This window comes from Eumetopias jubatus, unplaced genomic scaffold, assembly GCF_037043125.1.
Source record: "Eumetopias jubatus isolate StellerSeaLion01/CBP00866 unplaced genomic scaffold, mEumJub1_p1.0 scaffold_52, whole genome shotgun sequence".
Taxonomy (NCBI): domain Eukaryota; kingdom Metazoa; phylum Chordata; class Mammalia; order Carnivora; family Otariidae; genus Eumetopias; species Eumetopias jubatus.
The window spans coordinates 1,363,320-1,378,850 of NW_028274858.1; the positions used below are offsets into that span (position 1 = coordinate 1,363,320).

Consider the following 15,531-nt stretch of genomic DNA (forward strand, 5'->3'; position numbering starts at 1 on the left):
GGGATGCACAGGTCATTGAATACCCCTCCCACCCAGCTGCCCTGGAATGCAGACTCCCTCTCAGGGTCCAGCTAAGTGCAGGGCTGGGCCAGAGGACCTGGAGGCATCAGTGGAGGCCGACTCAGGACAGGGAGAAGATCAGTCCGCCCCTTCCCCTTCTCCTCTCCTCCTTCTGCCTTGTCTTCCTGGCAGGAGCCGGGACAGAGGTTCAGCCTGTCCCTGGCGGCAGCCCCGGCTGGAGTCAGAGGGGCAGGAAGGAGGCCGGGGAGGAGGGGCCTGCCAGCAGGATGCCCGAGTGGGAAGGGGGTCGTTACTGTAATGAGGGACCCCATGGGCATTCAGGGATTTCAGCCCTTTTTAGACATTGAAATCATTACAAGCTGGAACCGAGCCGTCCCTATGGGGCCTGGTTCCGGGTCCTGCAGCCCCACAGTGAGGAGAGGTGAGGCCAGGCAGGAGCGGGGAGAGGGCAGAGTGGGCTCTCCCTGGGGGCCATGGATCCCTGGTCAGTGCAGACCCTGTTGTGTGCTGGCCCCTCGGGCACCGAGATTCCAGCTCCTGGTCAGGCTCCGGGAGGGAGACCAGAGTGTGGCCCCTGCTAGCTCAGAGGTGTCACTCTGTCCTGTAGCTACAGACTGTCCCACCAGCTGGACTCCCCTCCTAGTCGGCCAGCTCACCTTCACGGTCAAGAACAGGCCATCATGAAGCTCAGGGGCAGGTGCGTGGCTGGGCAGGCAGGGGAGGGCTCGCTCTGGGCTCAAGGAGTCTCTGGCTGGTCTAGCAGGGGCTCTGGAGGGCTGGCCTTCCAGATTCTCTGCTGACTAGCCCTGGGTTAGGGTGAGGGTTAGGGTTAGGTTGAGGGTGAGGGTGAGTTTTAGGTTTAGGTTTAGGGTTTATGGTGAGGGTGAGGGTGAGGGGTGAGGGTTAGGGTTAGGGCTAGGGTTAGGGGTAGGGGTTAGGGTTAGCATTAGGAGATGATGGCTCCTGATACTCCAGTAAAGATATATAAGACCTACTGGATATTCAGTTGAAGGGCATGTGACCTCCTGAAAGTTATGTCAGCTGAGAAAGTGTGACATTCAGTTAGAAAGTTAGTAGGAGAATAAAGCTCATTTGACAATCTGAAAACTCATAACACTCAGGAAGAAGCTATGAGGTGTCCTGACACACAGGTAGGCGAGGCACAACCTGTTGATGCTCAGATGGTCTGGTGGAGAACTTACACTCAGGGAGAGGAGGGCACACTGCCCTTCATGCAGGTGGAGGTGTGACCTCCTCACACTCCTACAGGAAGGTGAAACTTCTTCACATGCAGGTATGTGAGGTGAGCATTTGTCATCCTCCCATCGGTGAGATGCCGTCTCCTGACAATCAGAAAAATGAAACCTCAGGATATTCAGGTTATTGTGGTGAGAATTCCTGACCCTCAGGTATAGGAGACACATCTTCCTGCATGTAGGTCCCAGAGAGGAGACCTGGAGACACTCAGGTAGGAAACACCTGACCCTGTGATACTCAGCAGTGAATAGAAAGGTGGGCTTTGTAGTCCTAAATTAGAGAAATTCAAAGTGGCTCTTTGAAAAATGTGCTGATAGTATGTACTTGGAAGAGGGAAAGACAATTTGCCCTACACAGGGTCAAGGATCGATTAATCTGGTGATCCCAACACCCTGTGACCTTGACATGCTGCATCATCTTGACACAGAGGGACAGAACTGTCCCTCAACCCATGATTTGTAACAGGAACTGTGGTTGCAGCTTGCATGAGGGGCAGACCCTGACACTGCACAAAACTGGATCCTCAGATGATACGGAGCCTTCAAAGGGTAACTGGGAATGAAGATCCTGGCCTTGGGACAGAGGGAGGGGGCTACACATGAGCCCCCATCACCCGAGGGGTGCAGAGGAGCCTGTACAGAAAGCTGGCATCTTGTTTCAGCCTGGACCGGTTAAGCTAAAGGGCTCCTGCCTGGCCTGACTATTGGGGTGGGGGAGGGGGGATGTAGCCATGCTGATTGGTCAGGAGGCCACAGAGCTGTGTGAGGTCACTGGGCTTCCAGGCCAGGCTGGGGCAGGAGTATGGTAGAGATGCTGCCAACTGCTGTTCTGCTGGCCTTGGCAGTGTCTGTGGTTGCCAAAGATAACGCCACGTGTGAGTATGTGTCAGGGACACGTCCGGGGGTGGAAAGGGTGTCTTCTGAATAGCAAGCCCCACCCAGACTCCCTCTGTCCAGGACTAGGAAGGAGGCCAAGCTTGGGCCTTAGTAGTCCCCTGGGTCTCACGGGTGTGACCCACATCCCCAACTCAGACCATCCTTTCTCCCAGCTTCATCAGCCGAGAGACCCCAGGGCTGTCCCCGGGCTCCTATGCCTCCCGTAGCACAGACGCTGGGGTCCTTCCCTCACCTAGAGACTGACCTCACTGCCTCATGTACATCAAGTCCCAATTTTTAGAAACCCCTTTCTTCCCACGGATAGTGAGGTGCTCCTCCTGTGGCTGACCCCAAAGACCCCAGGGTGTTGTCATGGCATTCTTCTAGGGTTGGGCCTCCACCTTAGACTCTGACAGACCCCAAGTTACCCCCAAACTCTTGTGGCCTCTCCCCAGTTCCCAGAACTTCCACCCCAGGACGCCGCTGCTCCCCACACCTGGGATCACTGGACCTGCCTTGGCTACTCTCCCTCCTCCTGCCACCATCCAACCCCACACTGCAGCCCCAAGACCCCTGTGGCTGTTTCCTGAGTCTCCCACCCAGAATTGGCTCTAAAGACCTCAAGCCATTACACCTCTCTCTCACCTCCTCTAGCCTCCCCCCTGCCTCGGGATCTCCCATATTTCTAGGGCCCTTATCATCCGTCTTGCTTCCTATGGCGCCTTCTTTCCTCGCCTTGGGGCTTCACCCACAAGACCCCAGAACTCATACTCCTCAAAACCAGTTCCGAAGTCTGCAGCTTCTGGCTTCCCTACCGCACTGACAGTGCCTCTCCTCAGCAGCTCCCCCTCAGACCCTCCACACTCCTGGTTGCCCCATTTTGCCCAGCCCCCTAGCCCTGATTCCCCCATCGTGCAGCTGCGAGTACAGGCTGTGCCTATTCTTGGTTTGAACTGTGCCCCTGGTCTCTCCCCAGTGCCCCCTGTGGGTTATGGTTCAGGCAGAACCCACTGGGAAGTGGCCGTATCGTCAGAGGGCAGGATGCAACAATCGGGGCCTGGCCCTGGATGGTCAGCCTCCAGGTAATCATGTCCCATAATAACCGAATGTACCATGCGTGCGGAGGCACCTTGCTGAACTCCCATTGGCTGCTTACGGCTGCCCACTGCTTCCTCTCCAAAAAGTACGTGTGGGAGCACGTGGAGGGGGGTCTTCAGAAAGGCTCTTCCCAGAAAGGGACATTCTCCAGGGCTCTCTGTGCGCAGTCTCCCCGGGGCTCTGGGCTTTGTGGCAACCAGACCATGAGTGGGTGGTCCCAGGCCCTTGCTGAGGAGGGCTCTGAGGATCATGGTCACCAGAGATTTCTGTCAAGTGCGTCCTTTCTGAGGATGACCTGGCTTGCCTCTGTGCCCACAGAAAAGTATATGACTGGAGACTGATTTTTGGAACAAGGGAAATTGTGTATGGGAATGAAAAGCCAGTGAAGCTGCCTCAACAGGAGAGAGATGTCGAGAAAATCATCATTCATGAGAAATACATCCCCAGTTTAGAGCACAATGACATCGCTCTCATGAAGATCACCCCTCCCGTTCCCTGTGGGCAATTCATCGGAAGGGGCTGCCTGCCCCAATTTAGCGCAGGCCCACCTTGAGTTCCCTAGGCCTGCTGGGTGGCTGGCTGGGGATTCTTGAAAGAGAAAGGTGAGTATGGGACGGGCTCTCACAGGGGTAGGGACACTGCAGGTCATTTCCTCAGTGGTCTCTGAAGTGCAGGGGACATATGTGGTGCCTAGTGGTAATGTCCACCAGAATGCGGGACACTGTCCCCTTTTAGAGCGGGAGAAACTGGCAGCCGAGTCCCCTGTCCACAACCTCACCACTAATGGCTCGTGTGGTCGCTGGGTGGAAGGGTGCATGCAGCCCCAGGAGAACCTGGACGTTTTTTGAATGGGGTATGGGCTGTGGCTCTATCTGGGGCCTGGAGCCCCAGTTGCTACCTTCTGGAAATGGGGGATTGTCCCCTGAAATGGCACTTGGAGAAGAGCTCGAGATGGGGTTTTGCGGTTGCGGGCCAACTCCTCCCCTCTCTGGACATCCATTTCCCCATCTGTGAGTAGAAGGGACATGTCACGTGCTCTCTGAGCTCTGAGACCCCAGAACCCAGCCCTCTAGACCTCAGTGAACCTCAGCTTCACACCCTCGCTGGTCACAATGCGAGAATCCACCCCCCCCAATCCGAGTGACTTCGTTTTCTCTGGAGAGAGGGGACAGGGTTCTTGGCAGGCCAGCAGTGGTCAGCAAGGGTTTGACGAGTAGGTTAGGGCTTTCAGCTTTCCACAGGTGACCACATGGACTTTTTACCCAGTCACATTGGGGATGAGAAACCTGAAAATTATTATAAATACATATTAATGGGCCCACACATACAAAAATCTCATCTATGATATCAGTAACGTAATGTATTGTAGAAATCATTTTTTTGTAATCCACATGTGTTGTGGACCGAATTGGGTCCCCTCTTAATTCATATGTTGAAATCCTAACCTCCATTATTTTATAGTGTCTGTATTTGGAAATAGTACTTCCAATAGGCAATTAAGTCAACATGGATCGTATGGGTCACCTTCATCCAATATACGTGATTTCATATAAGTGGAGTTTAAGATACTGACACTTTTAGAGTTACAGCCGTGTAAAGACAGAGAAGATGGATGTCTACAAGCCAAGGAAAGGGTTCCCAACAAAATTCAACTCTGCCAACCCCTTGACGTCCATCTTGTAGCCTCCAGAAAAGTGAGAAAATTAACTATTATTAATTACAACCCAGGTTGCGATACTTGATATGGCAGCCCCAGCAAACAAATACACTATGGTAATGACAAATAAAGTATCAATAAACTACAGACAAAAGGAAATAGGAGGTAAATAAAAGCATCCCATTATTAAAAAACAAAATGAAGGCATTAAAAAAGGTAATGAGGGACAGCAATAGCTATAACAAGAAAACACTTAACAAAAAGGCATTGAGTTATTTTCCCACCAGTAATCCTATTAAATGTCCCATTCAAAAGATACAGATTGACAGAATGGAATGGATTTAAAAAGAGAAAATAACTATGCTGCCTACAGGATACTCTCCTTAGTTCTAAGGACAGACGTTGATAGATTGTTAATGAAACAATAAAAAAAAAATAGACTGTGCTGAAGTAGTAACCGATTGAGATCAGTGGCACTTATACTAAATTCACACAAACATGAAACTGTAAGAAAGGAAAAGGACACATAACAATAATGACACTTCACAATTATAAATATATGTATACCAAAACCCAGAGATATTAAATATATATAGAAATTTTGGCATGATTTCTAGGGGAACATGGAACATTTTCCAAGATAGACCTTATATAAGAACAATAAACATTTATTAACATTTTAAGAAGGGTAAAGTCATACAAACTAGCTTTCCTTATCATAATGAGATAGAATTAAAAATTGGGGCAAGGGCAGCCATAGCAGGTATGACTGCTATTACTGCCCACTTTGGGAGCCTCAAGGCACACGGCAAGGATATCATCCTTCAAGTAGCCCCTGCACATGAGCTTAAGGCAGGCATTTTCCTGACTGCTGTCAACTTCCAACTTCTAGCACATGTTGGAGCAGGCTGGTCCCTTCACAGCACAGGATCAAAAACCTTCTTGGTGTAACAAGCACAGTTGTCAATTGCAGCCAAATGGACTGAAGGAAACTCTAGTCAGTCATGATAGTAAAGTGCACACAATCCACATAGAGACCCTCCTTAGAGTACCTGGTTCTGGTGAACCGGGGCATTGTGCTGCTGGACAACACAGGACCTCTTCTTCAAAAAGCCATGACTGTTAAGGTCAAGAAATGTAGCTTATTTTCCAAATACATAGGAAACAAGCACAGAGGGTTACACATAATAATGAGGTGGAGGAATATGTCCCAAAAGAACAAGGGCAAAACTGCATCAAATTGCTAAATGAACAGAAATAATCAATATGACTGTTATAAATTCAAAGTAATGGCTGTAAGATATTCATGGGATTTGAGAAAAGACTGTAGGCTCTCAGTGAGACAAAGACAGAACATATTGAAAAGAGACCCAGACTTAGATAAAGAACTCAGTACTGAAATAAAATACAGTAGAGGGAAGCAATAGCATATAAGATGAGGCAGAGGAATGGATCAGGGAGCTAAAGGAGGATTAATGGAAAACAACAAAGATGAACAGCAAAAAAGAAAGAAAATAATAATAAAGTATGTGACAAGGTGAAGGGAACTCAGCGTATCATCAAGATTAATAACATTCACTTTATAAAGAATCCTGAAGGAGAGAGAGAAAGAGGGGCAGAAAATTTATTTGAAGAAATAATAGCTGAGAATTTCATTAATTTGGGGAAGGAAAGAGGTATCCAGATCCAGGAGGCACAAAGAAACCCTCCCCCCAAAAAATCAAAGCAAGGAGGTGCAAACAAAGACACCTCATGGCAAAAAGTATTGATAAAGTGAGAATTATTTTAAAAAGCACTAGAAAAGAAAACTTACATATAAGGGAAATGACATAAAACTATCAATAAATTTCTTAGAAACTTTGCAGGCCAGAGAGGTGTGGCATGTCACATTAAAAGTGCTGAAAGATACAAGAAAACTTAAAACAATATGTTTATGCACACAATATAGGAGCACTGAAATACACAAAGCAACTCTTAAGAGCCATAAAGGAAGGTAATCACAGTAATACAATAGAGGACTTCAAGACCTCACTCACATCAATGGATAGATTATCTAGCTAGAAAATCAACAAGGAAACAATGACTTTGAATAACACGATGTACCAGATGGACCTACCGGATATATTCAGAACATTTCATTTAAAAAATATTGGAATACACAATCTTTTCCAGTACATGAGGCATTCTCCAAAAGATCCTATGTTAGGCCACAAAAAAGTCTCAAATTAAAAAAGATTGAAATTGTATCATGCATTTTTCTTACCACAATAGTATGAAACTAGGAAGCAATTGCAAGAAAAAAAGATGGAAAGAGCACAAACACATGGAGGCTAAATAACATTCTACCAAATATTGAATAGATGAAACAAGAACTAAAAAAGGAAATCAAAAAATATATGGAGAAAAATGAAAATAAACTACAATGATCCAAAATCTTTGGAATGCAGCAAAACTATTCTAAGAGGAGACATTATAACTATACAGGAATACATCACAGAGCAAGACAAATATCAAATAAAAAACATAACATTATACTTAAACAAAAACAAAAACCAAGCCAGTAGAAAGAAAAAAAATAAAGATTAATCAAAAACAAATGAAATTTAAACTATAAAACAAAACCCAAGAAGACCAAATTAATGAATCCAGGAGCTGTTTTTGTTTTGTTTTTTAAAATTTTTTATTGTTATGTTAATCACCATACATTATATCATTAGTTTTTAATGCAGTGTTCCATGATTCACTGTTTGTGCATAACACCCAGTGCTCCACGCAGAACGTGCCCTCTTTAATAGCCATCACCAGGCTACCCATCCCCCCACCCCCCTCCCCTCCAGAACCCTCAGTTTGTTTTTCGGAGTACACCCTCTCTCATGCTTGGTCTCCCCCTCCGATTTCCCCCCTTTCATTCTTCCCCTCCTGCTATCTTCTTCTTTTTATTTTTTCTTAACTTATATTGCATTATTTGTTTTAGAAGTACAGATCTGTGATTCAACAGTCTTGCACAATTCACGGCACTCACCATAGCACATACCCTATGGAATGTCTATCACCCAGCCACCCCATCGCCCCCACCACCCCCACTCCAGCAACCCTCAGTATCCTGAGATTAAGAATTCCTCATATCAGTGAGGTCATATGATACATGTCTTTCTCTGATTGACTTATTTCACTCAGCATAACACCCTCCAGTTCCATCCACGTCATTGCAAAAGGCAAGATCGCATTCCTTTTGATGGCTGCATAATATTCCATTGTGTATATATACCACAACTTCTTTATCCATTCATCTGTCGATGGGCATCTTGGCTCTTTCCGCAGTTTGGCTATTGTGGACATTGCTGCTATAAACATTGGGGTGCACATCCCTTCGGATCCCTACATTTCTATCTTTGTGCTAAATACCCAGTAGTGCAATTGCTGGATCTCCCTTGGGTGGGCAGAGGGGTGGGCCCTGGTCCTGCTGGGCTTCACGCTGAGGATGCAGACAGAGGACTGAGGGACCCTGGACCCCCGCCCAGCCTCAGTCTGGAAAGGTCCGTGGTGGCGGAGGGGGGGGTGGTGATGGGAACACGTGGTGAGTCCTGACTTCCGCATCCAGGTCTCAAAGACCCTGGATGCCTTGGCAGAAGGAGAAGGGCCTCCCTCGTTGGGCAGAGGGGAGGCCTCAGGTCCTGCTGGACTTTATGGTGAGGATGCAGAGGGAGGAGTGAAGGACCCTGGACCCCAGCACAGCGTCAGTCAGGGAAGGTCCATTGGGGGGAGGGGGGCTGATTGGAACACGTGGTGAGTCTGGACTTCTGAGTCCGTGTCTCAGAGAGACTGAGGTGAGGGCCTGATGAAAGGAGCAGATGCTCAGGTGGGCAGAGGGGAGGGCCCTGGTCACCCCGTGGTGGGGGTGGCTTGGGGAGGCCAGGGTTAAACCCTGAGGGAGGACAGAGGGGAGCCCCGCAGAAGCCCACCCATGATGTCAGTCTAGGGAGCCCCCCCTGGGTGGGATGGGGACACGTGGCCAGTGCAGCAGACTTCTGCATCTGGGTCTCCCGAGAACCTGGGGTCCTTGGTGGATCGAAGGAGCAGGGCCTCGCTCAGGGGGGCAGAGGGGCAGGCCCAGGTCCTGTTGGGTTTACGCTGAAGTTGCAGAGGAAGGACTGAGAGACCCTGGACCCCACCCCAGAGTCAGTCCCTAGAGGCCCGAGTGGAGGACGGGGACACCCCGATTGTGTTCGTGCGTGCGCTTGTGTGTCCCCCACTCGCCCATCCGGGTGTCCCAGACACGGGATGCCCCGGTGCCCAGGAGCCGATCCACAGGCAGTAGGGACAGGCAGAGGCATAGGCACCCAGGGAGTCCTGGTGGAGATCAGAAGAAGGCCCGAGAGACCCGGACGCCTCATCTCAGCCTTGGGAAGCCCTGGGCTTCGTGGCTGCACGTGTTGGCCACAGACTTACCCCGGTGGGCTCAGGGCAGGGAGGGCCTTGGTGATGGCAGACCAGCTTGGGGACAGCAGCCAGAGTGGCCTAGGACCTGCCAGGGCTCGAAGCAAGGACCCCCAAGGGACTCCCCAGGGAGCCCGCAGGACCGCGGCCCTGATTCAGCCATGGGAGACTCCTGGGATGGAAGAGACCACACGGTGCATGGCCACTTTGGCCTCAGGGCCTCCGAGAACCCCTGGCCGTTTGGATGGAGCACTGCCTCGAGTATGCGGGTGGGGGGCGGTGGCCCACGTGTTGCTGGGTGAAAATACGAGGACCGGAAGGAGGACTGCGGGATTGGGGACAGAGAACAGTTTCGGTCCCGGGAGGCCCCAGGGCCAGATGGTCACCTAGGGCGTGTCCTGACTTCCCAGCCACGTCTCCTAGAGCCTGGGGTCTGGGTGGAAGGAGCAGGCTTCAGGGCCGCCCAGGCTGAGCCGGTCCTGCCAGGATGGAAGGGGAGGACCAGAGGGAGAACTCACTGGGCCGCAGTACGGACAGGCCATGGAGGAGGACCCTTGTGGAGAAGGAGCCCATGCCTCCTGTCCGGGGGTCCACATCTGGCTGTTAGAGCCTGAGGGCCTGTGGTGAGAAGGAGCGGGCCTGGGGTGGGGCGGGCCTGTGTGTGTGTGAGGGTGGAGTGCGGGGTCGGGGGGGGCGGGGCACGGGTCCGGTTGGGAGTCAGGGTGAGGACCCTAGGGGAGGACTGGCCGTACCCCCTCCACCCCATCTCAGCAAAGAAGCCAGGGCACCGGAGTCTGGCCGTGCCCGATCCAGGGAGGATCGGTCAGCGGGGGCCCAACTGGCACGCATGCTCACTTGTCTCATGGGCCAGAAGGCGGGAGTCCTCGGGGAGCTGAGGTCTTGGTCTGAGGAGCACATGGCTTCTGTCTCACGTTGGGGACCTGGAAGAAGGGCAGGCCCTGGCAGGAAGAAAGAAGATTAGCGTCCTGGGGGCCTGAGGGCATCCCCACCCCAGGACAGAGGGGCCTGTCCCTACTACCAGCCCTTTGGGATCTTGCCGGGGGCTGAGGGGGGAGATGAAGACGTGGCCCTGGATGAGGACGTGCTGGCTCCTCCCCCTTTTCTCGGAGCTCTCAGGGAGGTGAGGACCATGCTGGGAGAAGTCGGGGTCAGGTCATCTGGGGAAGCGCACCTGGGAGACACACAGGAGTCCCTGCTCCTGCCAAAAATCAGTGTGGGGACACCCGAGGGAGGAGTGAGTGACTCCCCACCACCCCTCGGGACCAGGAAGGATGGCCCAGAAGTCTGTGCAGCCCCTACCTGGAGGCCCTGGGAACCCTGGGTGGGGCCTGTCAGGCTGAGTCCCTCCTCCTCCCCAGATCCTTCCTCTCAGGATGGAGAGGGCCTGGGCCTGAGGGTCTGGACTCGGGTAGCAGAGGAGGCAGGTGCCCTGGCTCTGGGTCTGGCCCTGATGGTGGGGGGCAGATGAGAATTGAGGGGCTGCCTCCCACAGCAGGATCCTTAGGGCTCAGGCATTCCCTGCCGCTGCTGCCAGCCCTGGGGAGACGGGCGATCGGTGGGCCAAGTTATTTCAACTGACTTTTCCTTCTGGCGTCTCCCAGAGATGAGGCCTTGGCACCAGGAGGGTGGCCTCCGGTCAACACAGGGAGTTTTCCCAGACCTTCCGTGGGGTCAAGGTATAGACAGAGAGGTGCGCCCATCCCAGCACAGATGGCACCCGAGCTTGGCCGTCCCTGGGATCCCGAAATGAGCCCTTAGACCTCTGGCAGGCGTGGGCAGAGGTGGGCCCCCCTCGCTTGTGGTCTTGCTGTGACCCTGTGGCCCCAGGCCCTGCCAGGGGAAATAGCAGTCCCCTGAGGGGCCAAGGAGGGGACCAGCCAGCTTGGACGGATGGGGACCTCACAGAGTGCGCCCCAGCCCTCCTGCCCCACTGGGGGCCGTGGGCCGTGCTCTGTGTCTGCACCCCGAAGTGACTCCTCCTTTTCTCCTCCAGGGGCTTCCAGTATTCAGAGTCAAGGCCTAGGTCTGAGGCAGGAGCCTCTAAGGTCCCAGAGCAGGGGAGGTGCAGGTGAGTGCCAGTGGTCAAGGTGAGGTACTTGCTCTGAGCATGGAGCCAGGGGCTCGCCCGTCCCACCCCAGAGGGGACCCCTCAGCACCCAAGTCCGACGCAGCGCACTGTCAGCTCCGGGACTTCAGGCCTCTGCTGCCTGGGCTGCACCCTGAGGAGCCATCCCACCTCTTTCTTCAGGTTCAGCCCGACACAAACACCATGCCCCTGGGTCAGAGGAGTGAGCTCTGGAAGCTGGAGGAAGACCCAGGCCCGGCCCAGGGCCTGGTGGAGGCACAGCTGTTGGGGGCTGGGGAGGAGAAGGTCCCCCGCACCCCCTCCTCCTTCTCCACCTTGGCCTCCTCCCAGTCCACCGCCCCATCGGGCTCCTGCTCTGCCCTTTTCTGGTCCCCTCGGAGAAGGGGTCTGCTGCTGGGTTCCAGAGTCGTCCCCAGAGCTCTCTGAGTGCCTGCCCCTCCCCCACTGCCCAAGCAGCCACTGCCTGCAGCCAGCCTGACCAGGGCTCCAGCAGCTCTGGTGAGGAGGGCGCCAGCCCCCGCGAGGAGCCCAAAGAAGCCCAGCCGGGGCTCCAAAACATAATCCAGGGGAAGCTGGCCGACCTGGTGGAGTTCCTGCTCCTCAAGTATCACACCAAGGAGCCGACCAGCCAGGCAGAGATGCTGGAGATCGTCAGCCAGGATGCCCTGGATGCCTTCCTTGTGATCTTGGGCCACGCCTCCGAGTGCTTGCAGCTGGTCTTTGGTATGGATGTGAAGGAAGTGGACCCCAGCGACCACTCCTACATTCTGGTCTCCATCCTGGGCCTCACCTATGATGGGATGCTGAGCGGTGAGCAGGGAGTGCCCAAGACTGGCATCCTGGTGGTGCTCCTGGGGGTGAGTCTCCTGCAAGGCGACTGTGCCCCCGAGAAGGAGGTGTGGGAAATGCTAGGGGTCATGGGGGTGTATGCCGGCCAGGAGCATGTCATCTACAGGGAGCCGAGGGAGCTCCTCACCAAGGTCTGGGTGCAGGAAGGGTACGTGGAATACTGGCAGGTGCCTGGCAGTGACCTTCCTGCTATGAGGTCCCATGGGGTTCCAGGGCCCACGCCGAAACCAGCAAGTTGCAAATGCTGGAGTATTTGCTCCAGGTCAGGCGCGGGCAGCTGGCTTCCTCCCTGGCCCTGTCTGAAGGGACTGTGAGAGATGAGGAAGAGGGGGCCTGAGCCCTGGGGTCCGCCAGGCCCTTTCCAGGCTGTGCTGGGTTCGGCAGCCTCTCCTGCGGGGTGCTGGGCATGAAGTGAGGCCACTTGCTGGTTCTTCCCTGTGTGTGTGTTTTTGTGTGCCCGTGAAGACAGAGCCCTGGGCATTTTAAGGAGTGCAGGGCCAGGGAGGGTTGGGAGAACAAAGCAGGGCAAGGAGCCTCCTGCGGGTGGGGGGGTTGTTTCCTGGGATGACTCCCACATCCAGAGCTTGGTGTCCTTGAGGAAGCTCTCCTGTGGGGTTCCTTGCCATAGAAGTTTTCAGCCGGTTCTGGGGCTGATTGTGTGAGTACCACCCACTCTGCAGCATTTGTTCTTACCCAGTCCAAGAGTTAAGAGTTTTATCATGTTCTTGGGGTGCCTGGGTCCTCTGTTGGTTAAGCGTCTGCCATCGGCTCAGGTCAGGATCTCAGGATCCTGGGATCACACCCCACATGGGGCTCCCCGCTCAGTGGAGACTCTGCTTCTCTCTCTCCCCCTGTGTGTGCTTTCTCTTTCTCAAATAAATAAATACCTTTAAGAAAAAGTTTTTCTTCATGCCCTGGACACCAGCCTGGACACCTTGCCTACTTGCTTGGGCTCTGGACTGAAATCACAGGGCATTGGCCTAGGGATGGGTTGGAAAGGTGCAAGAACGGAAGAAGCAAGAGACGAGGGTCAGAAGCTGAAGAGAGAGAAGTTTGCTGGTTCTTGCTTCTGATGCCTTCCCGACCATCATTGTGCAAATGCCAAAGGCAAGCACGCGCACACACGTGTGGGGACGGGGGCAGGAGGGCCCAGGTTCTGTCAGGAGTCAAGGTGAGGACCAGAGGGAGGAATGAAGGACCCTGGACCCAGTAGAGAATCAGTCCTGGGAGGCCTCTGGGTGAGACAACGGTGACATGAGGCGTGTCCTGGCTTCTGCTCTGGGTCCCAGAGACACTGAGCGCTTGTTGTGAGGAGTGGCCCTCAGGAGCAGGGATGAGGGCACCAGCCATCCAGGGAGTCCAGATGGGGAACAGAGGGTAGGGCTAAGGGACCTGAAGGACCCATCTCGGGGAATCCCTGGACTGTGTAGCCTGATGCGATGTCCACAGTCTTTGCCCGTGGCTCTCAGGGCAGGGAGGGCTTTGGTCCGAGGGAACAGGCCTGGAGACAGCAGAGACCGCATCACCAGCGGTGCTGCAGCTCATGCTGAGATCCCTGAGGGAGGGCTCAGGGAGGGACCTGGACTCCAGAACAGGGACAACGCACTGAAGCCTGCCCCTGCTGTCCGCCCTGGGAGGCCTGTTTGTGCCAAGTCCACAGGCGGTGTGTCAGGACGTCCGCATCCTGGTCTGACAGAGGCTGGGGGCCTGCTTTAAAAAACCGGGGGTCAGGACCTAATGGAGGAAGACCCAGGCCTGGCCCAGGGCCTGGTGGAAGCACAGCTGTTGGGGGCTGGGGAAGAGGAGGTCCCAGCAGCTTAAATAAGGAGGGTTCGAGCACCTGGGAGGAGCCGGAAGTCACGCAACCCTCTCTCCAGGACAAACTCCACGTGAAAGTGGCTGCCCTGGTGGAGTTCCTGCTCCACAAATACTCCAACAAGCAGCTGACCCGCCAGGCAGAGATGCTGGAGATTGTCAGCAAAGATTACCAGGACGACTTCCCAGTGATCTTGGGCCAAGCCTCCGAGTGCATGCGGCTGGTCTTTGGCGTGGACGTGAAGGAAGTGGAGCGCAGTGACCACTCCTACATCCTGGCCAATGTCCTGGGTCTCACCTGTGATGGGATGCTGAGCGGTGAGCATGGCATGCCCAAGACCGGCCTCCTGGTTTTGGTCCTGGGGGTGAGCCCCCTGCATGGCGACCGTGTCCCCGAGGAGGAGGTGTGGGAAACGCTGGGGGTCATGGGGGTGTATGCCGGTCAGGAGCACATCATCTATGGGGAGCCCAGGGAGCTCCTCACCAAAGTCTGGGTGCAGGAAGGGTACCTGGAGTACTGGCAGGTGCCTGGCAGGGACCCTGCCCGCTACGAGTTCCCGTGGGGTCCCAGGGCCCATGCTGAACCAGCAAGGTTCAAGTGCTGGAGTATGTGCTCCAGGTCAGGCGCGGGCAGCTGGCTTCCTCCCTGGCCCTGTCTGAAGGAGCTGTGAGAGATGAGGGAGAGGAGGCCTGAGTCCCAGTGGCGGCCAGGCCCTTTCCAGGCTTTGGTGGGGTCGGCAGCTTCTCCTGCGGGGTGCTGGGCATGAAGTGAGGCCACATTTTGGTTCTTCCCTGTGTGTGTGTGAAAAGAGAGAGCCCCGGGAGTTCTAAGTAAGGCAGGGCCAGGGAGGGTTGGGGGAAGAAAGCAGGGTGAAGAGCCAGCATCTCTGGGGGCCTGTTCTCTGCGATGACTCTGACATCCAGAGCTTGGGTTTCTTGAGGAAGCTCTCAAATGTTGTTCCTTGGAGTAGAAGTTTTAACCAGCTTCGGCAGGTAAATGTGTGCGTGACATCCACCCCACAGCATTTGGACTTACCCAGTTCAAGAGTTTTAAGAGTTTTGTCATGTTCTGGAAATAAGGTGGGAGATCTTCCCTCCTTGTTTGGATTCTGGAATGAAATCTCGGGGCATTGGCATAGGAATTTGTTGGAAAGGTGGAAAAATGGAGCAGTCAAGTGATGGGGTCAGGAAATATGGAAATAAAAGATTATTCATTTTTGCTTCTTACTCCTTCTCGTCTGTCATTCTGCAAAAGTAACATAGATGCGTGCGCCTTCACTCACTTAGTTCTTCAAGAAAGGAGGAGAAATGACATCTCAGCACAGAGGGAGCCCTGCTCACTGGCTCCTTGATTCCCAGACATGGGCTGAGCTCTGCTCTCTGGAAGGCCCTGTGTGTGAGCAGTGGGGACATTA

The 15,531-nt window shown here is 53.7% G+C and overlaps 2 protein-coding genes across 2 annotated transcripts; both read left to right on the forward strand.

The window, feature by feature from the left end:
- The first annotated feature begins 3,241 nt into the window (after window positions 1–3,241).
- Window positions 3,242–12,760, forward strand: LOC148161858 (melanoma-associated antigen 8-like). Its single transcript, XM_088020530.1, is given in 5 exon segments — window positions 3,242–3,336; window positions 3,570–3,748; window positions 11,360–11,434; window positions 11,669–12,478; window positions 12,481–12,760. Coding segments are annotated over 5 exon segments (1,317 nt in total). The 3' UTR covers window positions 12,639–12,760.
- Window positions 12,761–13,491: 731 nt separating this feature from the next.
- LOC148161859 (melanoma-associated antigen 4-like) lies at window positions 13,492–14,810 on the forward strand. Its single transcript, XM_088020531.1, is given in 3 exon segments — window positions 13,492–13,539; window positions 14,179–14,695; window positions 14,698–14,810. Coding segments are annotated over 3 exon segments (678 nt in total).
- Window positions 14,811–15,531: the final 721 nt, after the last annotated feature.